The sequence below is a fragment of the Nomascus leucogenys genome, chromosome 11 (assembly GCF_006542625.1).
Source record: "Nomascus leucogenys isolate Asia chromosome 11, Asia_NLE_v1, whole genome shotgun sequence".
Classification (NCBI taxonomy): Eukaryota; Metazoa; Chordata; class Mammalia; order Primates; family Hylobatidae; genus Nomascus; species Nomascus leucogenys.
This window is the reverse complement of record NC_044391.1, coordinates 61,798,290-61,811,342: the sequence shown is the minus strand read 5'-3', so window position 1 is coordinate 61,811,342 and position 13,053 is coordinate 61,798,290. Positions and strand designations below refer to the sequence as shown.

At 38.7% G+C, this 13,053-nt stretch overlaps 1 protein-coding gene across 7 annotated transcripts in view; it reads right to left on the bottom strand.

The window, feature by feature from the left end:
• Positions 1–13,053, bottom strand: part of CNTN1 (contactin 1) — a 390,240-nt gene that overhangs the window by 35,803 nt on the left and 341,384 nt on the right. For all 7 annotated transcript variants that reach the window (XM_030822637.1, XM_030822635.1, XM_030822633.1 and 4 more), the window contains 2 exons: positions 11,460–11,572; positions 10,236–10,392 (listed from right to left, as the gene is read on the bottom strand). In XM_030822637.1, coding sequence (XP_030678497.1) covers positions 10,236–10,392; positions 11,460–11,572 — 270 coding nt within the window. The remainder of the gene's footprint in view (positions 1–10,235; positions 10,393–11,459; positions 11,573–13,053) is intronic.

Below are 13,053 nucleotides of genomic sequence, written 5' to 3'. Positions count from 1 at the left end.
TCTCTACTAAAAATACAAAAAAATTAGCCAGGCGTAGTGGCGGGCACCTGTAGTCCCAGCTACTCAGAGAGGCTGAGGCAGGAGAATGGCGTGAACCCAGGAGGCGGAGCTTGCAGTGAGCCGAGATCGCGCCACTGCACTCCAGCCTGGGCGACAGAGCGAGACTCCGTCTCAAAAAAAAAAAAAAACAATAAATAAGATAATTTTACATGGTTACTCCAACATTAGGATGAAAAGTAAACAGTGCTATGATATAAGGAAGATTTACTCAGAGTAGGCCGCTACTTTAATTGCTGGCCACATATAGAGCTTTTCTGAGGAGGTGACATCTGAACAGAAACAACAATGATGAGAATGAAACTAACATGCCAAGATCCAGAGAATTTCAGGCAGAAGGAAGAACAAGTACAGTCAAGGCAGGGATAACACTGAAGTGTTCTAGAAGAGAAATGTCAATAGAGAAAGGGACAAAGCACTTAATTGAGATGAGAGGGAGGGTGGATTATATAGACCGCTATAGGCCACAGTAAGAAATGTACATGTTACCTGTGAGCCGTCTTTCTTTTTTTTTTTTTTTTTTTTCTGAGATGGAGTCTCACTCTGTCACCCAGGCTGGAGTGCAGTGGCGCGATCTCGGCTCACTGCAAGCTCCGCCTCCAGGGTTCATGCCATTCCCTGTGAGCTATCTTTCTAAGAGGAGAGTTACATGATTTGCTTTGTGTTTTAAAAGACCCCTCTGTCTATTGCATAGATAATAGGCCTTGGGAGGCAAACACTGGGAGGCAAGAGGATCATTAGAATTGCAGCAGGGCCAGGCAGAGATGTGGAAATATGTAAATCTTAGCACATTTTAAATATGTGAACTGTGACTGCTGTATTATAGGCATTTAAAGTCTATTTGTTGAATGAATGATGAACGAACAGCATAATGCTTATAAACATTAAGATCTAGTAGTGTGTTATAATCCTGGCTACGTATTTGGGGCATGAAAACCAAAAGAAAGTACTAAGAGTCTTTTAAATTTAGAAGAAAACCTGTAATTTCTGTTTGTATTTACACATTTTCCTCATTAAAATAATTTAAATGATTTGAAAATCCAAACTTAAAAACAAGAATATTCTAGAATGGTGTTATTCACCAAGCATCTGACATTTCATAATGTTAATTCTGCAGTTTATTTGTACAGTTATGGTCAGGATAAGAGACAAATAATAGAAATTCTAAAATCAATAAGAATGTTGTCCATTAGTTAGCAAAAAGAGAAAAATATGAAAAATATCCTAAGTTTGGGATAAAAAAATACTCTTCTATATGTGAGCTATATATACTGAAATATCAAATTACAGCTGTGGTATGCTGAAATCAGCCCATACAACCCCTGAAATCCAATTGTGAAATTTTTAGGAAATTTATGAGCAATGTGTTAAAAATGTAATTATTAAAATAGAATTTATGTAAACTTTAAAAGCTTAAAACAAATGTAGTAAATACTCAAAACTCATCACTTCTTAATATTTTACTATATTATAATGTTGTCAATGTTTTTGAGGTTCTTATTTTATCTGTAAGGTGGCAATTACATATAGTGATGTGCTACTGGGTAGCTCTTCACAGCTCCACATTAAGTGACATCACTTGGAAAGCTTGAAATCACACAGTGAGAATATTTACACCACAGAAACAGGCAAACATTATAAACAGGGCTTTCCCCTATCCCTAGTGATTCTACTGTTTAACATTTACCAGTGCCGTTAGTGATAGGTAAACTGATGTTACCATCACTGCTACAGCATCTCTTGCTGAAAACCTCTAGTCTAAATCCCAGAAGCTAGGTTCTCCTTTCTATGAAGAATGATGAACCAAGGGTGAGTACAGAGAGCAAAAGCTCGCTGTGGCTGGCTTCTACCCAAGAGAAAGAAGGCCCAGGGTTCAAGAGCAATTTATTTAGTTACTTTGTGCTTTACCTTCCTTGAAATAATGGCCATATTTCCCTCTGATTTCCTTTTGTGAAACAGCCCACTAAGTGTAAAACTATTGAAGGTGTTGACAAAGTTCTGAATATAGAAAATGTTTCAAAAATAAAATTTTGTTTTCCCCTGTCAAATTAGCAATGACTAAAAAGAAAGACAATAATATTAGAGTGGTGTAGTGAGAAAAGCACTTATATACAATGATAATAGGAATAGAAATTAGTAAATGTTTTTGAAGAAATTCAGCAACCTAAAACACTTTGTCTTAAATTTAACCTGAAGAAAGATTAATTTATGAAAATGGACTCTAAAACTATTATTTATGATAGAAAAAACTTTAATGAGTTTGCATATTTGTTTGAAGGAATATCATTTATAATTTTTAAATAATTTACAAAATAAATGGAAGCTGAAACATGAAATTATATATGTATACAGAGTGACTATATGTAAATTCAACTAAGCATTAACAGTAGCTATTTTAGGGTATTTGGAACATGATTATTTTCTTTTCCTTTCACATCTATGTAATTTCTCTGTTTTCTTAAAAGACAAAATTACTGATGATTAAACTAAAACAATCACAGTTCTATTTTGATTTGTAAAGGATGTATATATGTATTGTGGCAAATTTCACAAAAACATGGCATAAAATTGAAGCCAGCATTTATTTATTTATTTATTTATTTTTATCTTTTATTTTTTATTATTATACTTTAGGTTTTAGGGTACATGTGCACAATGTGCAGGTTTGCTACATATGTATCCATGTGCCATGTTGTTTTGCTGCACCCATTAACTCGTCATTTAGCATTAGGTATATCTCCTAATGCTGTCCCTCCCCCCTCCCCCCACCCCACAACAGTCCCCGGAGTGTGATGTTCTCCTTCCTGTGTCCATGAGTTCTCATTGTTCAATTCCCACATATGAGTGAGAACATGCGGTGTTTGGTTTTTTGTCCTTGAGATAGTTTACTGAGAATGATGTTTTCCAGTTTCATCCATGTCTCTACAAAGGACATGAACTCATCATTTTTTATGGCTGCATAGTATTCCATGGTGTATATGTGCCACATTTTCTCAATCCAGTCTATTGTTGTTGGACATTTGGGTTGGTTCCAAGTCTTTGCTATTGTGAATAGTGCCGCAATAAACATACGTGTGCATGTATCTTTATAGCAGCATGATTTATAGTCCTTTGGGTGTATACCCAGTAATGGGATGGCTGGGTCAAATGGTATTTCTAGTTCTAGATCCCTGAGGAATCGCCACACTGACTTCCACAATGGTTGAACTAGTTTACAGTCCCACCAACAGTGTAAAAGTGTTCCTATTTCTCCACATCCTCTCCAGCAACTGTTGTTTCCTGATTTTTTAATGATGGCCATTCTAACTGGTGTGAGATGGTATCTCATTGTGGTTTTGATTTGCATTTCTCTGATGGCCAGTGATGATGAGCATTTTTTCATGTGTTTTTTGGCTGCATAAATGTCTTCTTTTGAGAAGTGTCTGTTCATGTCCTTCGCCCACTTTTTGATGGGGTTGTTTGTTTTTTTTTTCTTGTAAATTTGTTTGAGTTCATTGTAGATTCTGGATATTAGCCCTTTGTCAGATGAGTAGGTTGCAAAAATTTTCTCCCATTCTGTAGGTTGCCTGTTCACTCTGATGGTAGTTTCTTTTGCTGTGCAGAAGCTCTTTAGTTTAATTAGATCCCATTTGTCAATTTTGGCTTTTGTTGCCATTGCTTTTGGTGTTTTAGACATGAAGTCCTTGCCCACGCCTATGTCCTGAATAGTATTGCCTAGGTTTTCTTGTAGGATTTTAATGGTTTTAGGTCTAACATTTAAGTCTTTAATCCATCTTGAATTAATTTTTGTATGAGGTATAAGGAAGGGATCCAGTTTCAACTTTCTACATATGGCCAGCCAGTTTTCCCAGCACCATTTATTAAATAGGGAATCCTTTCCCCATTTCTTGTTTTTGTCAGGTTTGTCAAAGATCAGATAGTTGTAGATATGTGGCATCATTTCTGAGGACTCTGTTCTGTTCCATTGATCTATGTCTCTGTTGTGGTACCAATACCATGCTGTTTTGGTTACTGTAGCCTTGTAGTATAGTTTGAAGTCAGGTAGCGTGATGCCTCCAGCTTTGTTCTTTTGGCTTAGGATTGACTTGGCGATGCGGGCTCTTTTTTGGTTCCATATGAACTTTAAAGTAGTTTTTTCCAATTCTGTGAAGAAAGTCATTGGTAGCTCGATGGGGATGGCATTGAATCTGTAAATTACCTTGGGCAGTATGGCCATTTTCATGATATTGATTCTTCCAATCCATGAGCATGGAATGTTCTTCCATTTGTTTGTATCCTTTTTTATTTCATTGAGCAGTGGTTTATAGTTCTCCTTGAAGAGGTCCTTCACATCCCTTGTAAGTTGGATTCCTAGGTATTTTCTTCTCTTTGAAGCAATTGTGAATGGGAGTTCACTCATGATTTGGCTCTCTGTTTGTCTGTGATTGGTGTACAAGAATGCTTGTGATTTTTGCACATTGATTTTGTGTTCTGAGACTTTGCTGAAGTTGCTAATCAGCTTAAGGAGATTTTGGGCTGAGACAATGGGGTTTTCTAGATATACAATCATGTCATCTGCAAACAGGGACAATTTGACTTCCTCTTTTCCTAATTGAATACCCTTTATTTCCTTCTCCTGCCTGATTGCCCTGGACAGAACTTCCAACACTATGTTGAATAGGAGTGGTGAGAGAGGGCATCCCTGTCTTGTGCCAGTTTTCAAAGAGAATGCTTCCAGTTTTTGCCCTTTCAGTATGATATTGGCTGTGGGTTTGTCATAGATAGCTCTTATTATTTTGAGATATGTCCCATCAATACCTAATTTATTGAGAGTTTTTAGCATGAAGCGTTGTTGAATTTTGTCAAAGGCCTTTTCTGCATCTATTGAGATAATCATGTGGTTTTTGTCTTCAGTTCTGTTTATATGCTGGATTACATTTATTGATTTGCGTGTGTTGAACCAGCCTTGCATCCCAGGGATGAAGCCCACTTGATCATGGTGTATAAGCTTTTTGTTGTGCTGCTGGATTTAGTTTGCCATTATTTTATTGAGGATTTTTGCATCAATGTTCATCAGGTATATTGGTCTGAAATTCTCTTTTTTGGTTATGTCTCTGCTAGGCTTTGGTATCAGGACCTTGCTGGCTTCATAAAATGTGTTAGGGAGGATTCCCTCTTTTTCTATCGATTGGAATAGTTTCAGAAGGAATGGTACCAGTTCCTCCTTGTACCTCTGGTAGAATTTGGCTGTGAATCCATCAGGTCCTGGACTCTTTTTGGTTGGCAAGCTATTGATTATTGCCACAATTTCAGAGCCTGTTATTGGTCTATTCAGAGATTCAACTTCTTCCTGGTTTAGTCTTGAGAGGGTGTATTTGTCGAGGAATTTATACATTTCTTGTAGATTTTCTAGTTTATTTGCATAGAGGTGTTTGTAGTATTCTCTGATGGTAGATTGTATTTCTGTGGGATTGGTGGTGATATCCCCTTTTTCATTTTTTATTGCATCTATTTGATTCTTCTCTCTTTTCTTCTTTATTAGTCTTGCTAGCAGTCTATAAATTTTGTTGATCTTTTCACAAAACCAGCTCCTGGATTCATTAATTTTTTGAAGGGTTTTTTGTGTCTCTATTTCCTTCAGTTCTGCTCTGATTTTAGTTATTTCTAGCCTTCTGCTAGCTTTTGAATGTGTTTGCTCTTGCTTTTCTAGTTCTTTTAATTGTGATGTTAGGGTGTCAATTTTGGATCTTTCCTGCCTTCTCTTGTGGGCATTTACTGCTATAAATTTCCCTCTACGGCCGGGCGCGGTGGCTCACGCTTGTAATCCCAGCACTTTGGGAGGCCGAGGCGGGCGGATCACGAGGTCAGAAGATCGAAACCACGGTGAAACCCCGTCTCTACTAAAAATACAAAAAATTAGCCGGGCGTGGTGGTGGGCGCCTGTAGTCCCAGCTACTCGGAGAGGCTGAGACAGGAGAATGGCGTGAACCCGGGAGGCAGAGCTTGCAGTGAGCCGAGATTGTGCCACTGCACTCCAGCCTGGGCGACAGAGCGAGACTCCGTCTCAAAAAAAAAAAAAAAAAAATTTCCCTCTACACACTGCTTTGAATGTGTCCCAGAGATTCTGGTATGTTGTGTCTTTGTTCTCGTTGGTTTCAAAGAACATCTTTATTTCTGCCTTCATTTCATTATGTCCCCAATAGTCATTCAGGAGCAGGTTGTTCAGTTTCCATGTAGTTGAGTGGTTTTGAGTGAGTTTCTTAATCCTGAGTTCTAGTTTGATTGCACTGTGGTCTGAGAGACAGTTTGTTATAATTTCTGTTTTTTTACATTTGCTGAGGAGTGCTTTACTTCCAACTATGTGGTCAATTTTGGAATAGGTGTGGTGTGGTGCTGAAAAAAATGTATATTCTGTTGATTTGGGGTGGAGAGTTCTGTAGATGTCTATTAGGTCCACTTTGTGCAGCGCTGAGTTCAATTCCTGGATATCCTTGTTAACTTTCTGTCTTGTTGATCTGTCTAATGTTGACAGTGGGGTGTTAAAACCTCCCATTATTATTGTGTGGGAGTTTAAGTCTCTTTGTAGGTCACTCAGGACTTGCTTTATGAATCTGGGTGCTCCTGTGTTGGGTGCATATATATTTAGGATAGTTAGCTCTTCTTGTTGAATTGATCCCTTTACCATTATGTAATGGCCTTCTTTGTCTCTTTTGATCTTTGTTGGTTTAAAGTCTATCTTATCAGAGACTAGGATTGCAACCCTGCCTTTTTTGTTTTCCATTTCCTTGATAGATCTTCCTCCATCCCTTTATTTTGAGTCTATGTGTGTCTCTGCACGTGAGATGGGTTTCCTGAATACAGCACACAGATGGGTCCTGACTCCTTATCCAGTGTGCCAGTCTGTGTCTTTTAATTGGGGCATTTAGCCCATTTACATTTAAAGTTAATATTGTTATGTTTGAATCTGATCCTGTCATTATGATGTTAGTTGGTTATTTTGCTCGTTAGTTGATGCAGTTTCTTCCTAGCTTCAATGGTCTTTACAATTTGGCATGTTTTTGCAGTGGCTGGTACCGGTTGTTCCTTTCCATGTTTAGTGCTTCCTTCAGGAGCTCTTTTAGGGCAGGCCTGGTGGTGACAAAATCATTCAGCATTTGCTTGTCTGTAAAGTATTTTATTTCTCCTTCACTTATGAAGCTTAGTTCGTCTGGATATGAAATTCTGAATTGAAAAGTCTTTTCTTTAAGAATGTTGAATATCGGCCCCCACTCTCTTCTGGCTTGTAGAGTTTCTGCCTAGAGATCAGCTGTTAGTCTGATGGGCGTCCCTTTGTGGGTAACCCGACCTTTCTCTCTGGCTGCCCTTAACATTTTTTCCTTCATTTCAACTTTGGTGAATCTGACAATTATGTGTCTTGGAGTTGCTCTTCTCAAGGAGCATCTTTGTGGTGTTCTCTGTATTTCCTGAATCTGAATGTTGGCCTGCCTTGCTAGATTGGGGAAGTTCTCCTTGATAATATCTTGCAGAGTGTTTTCCAACTGGTTCCATTGTCCCCGTCATTTTCAGGTACACCAATCAGACGTAGGTTTGGTCTTTTCACATAGTCCCAAATTTCTTGGAGGCTTTGTTCATTTCTTTTTATTCTTTTTTCTCTAAACTTCCCTTCTCGCTTCATTTCATTCATTTCATCTTCCATCAGTGATACCCTTTCTTCCAGTTGATCGCATCTGCTACCAAGGCTTCTGCAATCTTCGCGTAGTTCTCGATACTTGGCTTTCAGCTCCATCAGCTCCTTTAAGCCCTTCTCTCCATTGGTTATTTTAGTTATCCTTTCATCTAATTTTTTTTCAAAGTTTTTAACTTCTTTGCTATTGTTCTGAGTTTCCTCCCACAGCTTGGAGTAGTTTGATTGTCTGAAGCCTTCTTCTCTCAACTCATCAAAGTCATCCTCCATCCAGCTTTGTTCCATTGCTGGTGAGGAACTGCATTCCTTTGGAGGAGGAGAGGTGCTCTGCTGTTTAGAGTTTCCAGCTTTTCTGCTCTGTTTTTTCCCCATCTTTGTGGTTTTATCTACTTTTGGTCTTTGATGACGGTGATGTACAGATGGGTTTTTGGTGTGGATGTCCTTTCTGTTTGTTAGTTTTCCTTCTACCAGACAGGACCCTCAGCTGCAGGTCTGTTGGAGTTTACTAGAGGTCCACTCCAGACCCTGTTTGACTGGGTGTCAGCAGCGGTGGCTGCAGAACAGCAGATTTTCGTGAGACCACAAATTCAGCTGTCTGATAGTTCCTCTGGAAGTTTTGTCTCAGAGGAGTACCCGGCCGAGTGAGGTGTCAGTCTGTCCCTACTGGGGGGTGCCTCCCAGTTAGGCTGCTCGGGGGTGAGGGACCCACTTTAGGAGGCAGTCTGTCCATTCTCAGATCTCCAGCTGCGTGCTGGGAGAACCACTACTCTCTTCAAAGCTGTCAGTCAGACAGGGACATTTAAGTCTGCAGAGGTTCCTGCTGAATTTTTGTTTGTCTGTGCCCTGCCCCCAGAGGTGGAGCCTACAGAGGCAGGCAGGCCTCCTTGAGCTGTGGTGGGCTCCACCCAGTTCGAGCTTCCTGGCTGCTTTGTTTACCTAAGCAAGCCTGGGCAATGGCGGGCGCCCCTCCCCCAGCCTCGCTGCCACCTTGCAGTTTGATCTCAGACTGCTGTGCTAGCAATCGGTGAGACTCCGTGGGCATAGGACCCTCCGAGCCAGGTGTGGGACACAATCTCCTAGTGTGCCGTTTTCCAGGCCCGTTGGAAAAGCGCAGTATTAGGGTGGGACTGACCCGATTTTCCAGGTGCCGTCTGTTAGCCCTTTCTTTGACTAGGAAAGGGAACTCCCTGGCCCCTTGCACTTCCCGAGTGAGGCAATGCCTCGCCCTGCTTCGGCTCTTGCACGGTGTGCTTCACCGACTGTCCTGCACCCACTGTTTGGCACTCCCTAGTGAGATGAAACCGGTACCTCAAACAGAAATGCAGAAATCACCCGTCTTCTGTGTCGCTCAGGCTGGGAGCTGTAGACCGGAGCTGTTCCTATTCGGCCATCTTGGCTTCACCCCCAAAGCCAGCATTTATTAAATACCATTAAATACTCTGGCATAGTGTTAAAGGATTTTTTGTTGGTTTAATATATAGCATATTCATTTATTTAGATCAAAATCACCAAATTTTCAATTTTCTTTTCTTTTTTTAGTTTTCTTAAAATTTAACTTTTATTTTAAGTTCAGGGGTATATGTGCAGATTTGTTATACAGGTAAACTTGTGTCATGGGGTTTGTTGTACAGATTAACCAAATTTTCTTATAAATTATTTATTATCATCTTTGATCTAGGATCTTCTGGTATTGTCAAAGCCTCTCATACATTTCTCAAATTAACATCTATTGAAATTCAGTATAATTAAACTATATCATGCATATAGGTTGAGAAAAATATGTCAAAAATTAAATAACAGAGTGCTACAAATAAAAAAAAAAGAAATGACTGCCTCAAATATATATATTTCCAAATCAAACAAAGGTGTGAGAAATAGAGTTTGTAGAAAAGGAATAGATAAGATAGAGAAAGAGAAAAGACAAAGGGGCTATAATTTAGTGTTTTTCTCTTTTACTACTATATCAATATCTATAGACCAAGTGAAAGAAAGTTAGAAGAGTATTAAAAATAGCCTAGTATATTTCCTTTTGATATAAGAGAAGTTGGGTTATTATTAAATAATAGCCTAGTATTATATAGTATTCAATAAATTATGCCATTTTAATTGTGCTTTTTATTTGAAAATATTTAATTGACAAAGATTAAATATATTCAAGGTGAACAACATGAAGATTTGATATATGTATTCGTTGTATAATGATAACCACAATCAAACTAATACATCCCATACTGTATATTGGATCCCAAAAACTTGTTCGTCTTATGTCTGAAAGATTTCAACTGTGCTTTGACATCCAGATAATAATCAAGAAGTATGTGGTATGTCACAGGCTTACTTTTGTGACTCATAAGAGGAGAAATACCAAGTTTCAGGGAATCCTCGATATGTCCAATCTACTTAGGAAAATATGGACACTGGTGTGAGTATCAGGCTTATCCCTACCCTTGGGAATCCAAAGGGTCTAGAAACTCCCAAATACTTAGTTGAAGTGTGTCTTAAATGACTCACTTACCTGAAATTTTGACTTGAGACACCACTCCATCTCCTCCATCACTGTGTGCGCGAACCTCCACAACGTATTCTCCATCTCTGGGGATTGGGACTTCTATGGAGTGTTTGTGAGTTGAATACAGCTTGCCGTCATGCTGGCCATCAGGTCTGTAGAGTACCTTATGAAGTACAGAAATGTAAATATGCAGTAAAGTCATAATAATGAGCCAATGCTCTAACACTAAAACCAGAATAAAAATGCTTACACTTTGATTAACAGAAAGTAATAAATTTAAAACTAAATTTAAAACGAGATGAAAAAATCATGTTAGTTTCAATTCACAATAGTTGATTTTTGCAAGTTTGTAGGATTATCCAAGGAGATGTGACTTAAGCATCTGAATTTTATTTTTTGAGATGACCCAAAATAAAAATACAGAAAGAATGAGACTTTTTAAGAAAAAAGTCCAAAATGAGAACTTTTAAAATATATTGAAATGGTCTGAAAATTGTCTCTCAATTTTTATTTTTACCATTTTCCATAAAATTTGGTATCCAGTGAAAAATGTGATAGTGTGTGATATAAAGAATATATTTAAAATAAGCTTTTCTCCTTTTTATTCATTTATAAACAGTTTATCAAGGAGTTTGCTGGGTGCTGGGCAACCCTATCATAATCATTGCCAAACAAAAATAGTTTCGTTCTCTCTCCTCCTTAAGCTCTGATTATTCTATCTTTAAAGTATTCTACTTATCTTACACTTTTGACATAACATTTTGCTGAAATTCACTGAAGATAATGTTTTCCATTTCAAAATGTATCATGGCACTATGTCATCTGATTCTGCTCTACAACTATTAAATAGAATAAGAAAGCGGAGTGGGGCCGGCCGTGGTGGCTCATGCCTGTAATCCCAGCACTTTGGGAAGTTGACATAGGTGGATAATTTGGGGTCTGGAGTTCAAGACCACCCTCGCCAAGACGGTGAAACCCTGTCTCTACTAAAAATACAAAAATTAGCTGGGCGTGGGTGTGGGCACCTGTAATCCCAGCTACTTGGGAGGCTGAGGCAGGAGAATCACTTGAACCCAGGAAGCAGAAGCTGCAATGAGCCAAGATTGTACCACTGCACTCCAGCCTGGGTGACAGAGCAAAATTCCATCTCAAGAAAAGAAAAGAAACCCATCTTGGGTTTCACTGCAACAGCAAGAATTGCAAACATTAATCATCACTATTTGTATATACCTTATATCCCGTCACTGTAGATTCATTTGATAGTGCAACGACATGATCCCAGGTGATTATATAGCGTGAACCAGACCTTATTGAACTGATGATCCTTGGAGGCTGGCTAGGAGCTGTGAAAAGTAGTAATATGCAATCAATGGTCACTATATCCAATCTTGATTCTGCATATTCTATTGCATCAGGTATTATAATGCTGATGATAATGACCACCACCATCTAGTTTCAATAAGTGTTTACTATATGCCAGGCACTATGCTAAGCACTTTACATCCATGAGTCCATTTAATGTACCCCATTGCCCTGTGAGCTTGGTAATATGACCTTTATTCTCTTCTCATCATGCTCCACTTGGGTTTCTTTCTCCACTAGTCTTTTGAAATTGCTATTTGCAAGGTCGTCAATCACCTCCACTTGGCTAAATCTAATGTCACTTGTTTATTCTTTTTTAAATTTAACATTTTTTGAGCATTTCACAGAATTGACCATCTTCTTTCTTGAATCTCTCGTTTTTTCTTAAATTCAGATCTTAACAACTGGGTTTTCCTTCTACCTCATGGACTGCTGCTTCCCATTATTCGTGCTTAGCTGGCTCCCTCTGTCAACTTGTAACTGTTGGATGATTTAGGACTCCATCTATGTACCTTTTCTACTCTCTATGTGGATCTTCCCTAAGTACTGACACTTAGGCCCATGGCTTTAAATATTCACAGTTCTGCCTCTAGCCCTAATCTCTCCTTCAACCTCTAGACATATGTGGCTAGAGATCTCTCTATCTAGGCAGATATCAGCCTATTTCTACTTGAGTCTCTAAAAGATTTCTCAAATGTAATATAATCAAATGTAATATGTTTTTCAAATGTAATATAATGTCAAGTATCCTCAAATCTTTCTCCAATGAGTCTTTGCCATCGTCAGCAGATGGCACAACCAACCCCCCTAGTTTCTCAAGCAGAAATTTGGTGTTTAGTCTCTCATCCCACTCATTGCCAACACCCAAATTGGCAGCAAGTTGTCAACTCTGCCTACAGAAAACTTTCCACTTCTATCTCCATTTTCACTTAGTGCTAGCCACTATCAATTCTCTCCTTGACTGCTGAAATAGTCTCCTAATTGGCTTTTCTGCTTCCACTGTTAACCCACCACAATTCATTTTCTGTCCAGAAGCTGGAACGATTTTTTAAAAAACAACATCATAAATTAGATATCACTCTCTGTTTTAAAATCGTTCAATGGCTTCTTATCATGTTTGGAAAGAACTCAAACTCATCACAATTACTTACAAGGTTCTCCCAATTGGGTCCCAGAATGCTTCCCCCTCCTTACTCAGAACCCACGCCCTGGACCCAGTGGCCTTTCCACACCTAAAATATTTTAAGTGCTCTCCACCTTAAGGTTTTGTACTACTTAGAGTGCAAAGAACCTTAAGGCTCTGCCTAAAGCTCTTCACATAGAAGGTTCTTCTTATCATTTATCACTCAAATCATAGCTTAACTGGCATCTTCTCAGAGGCCTTTCCTGGCCACCCAATCGGAATTTCACTTTTATCTAAGTCACTTTACTTCTGTCTATTTATTCATTTTATTGCCCTGTC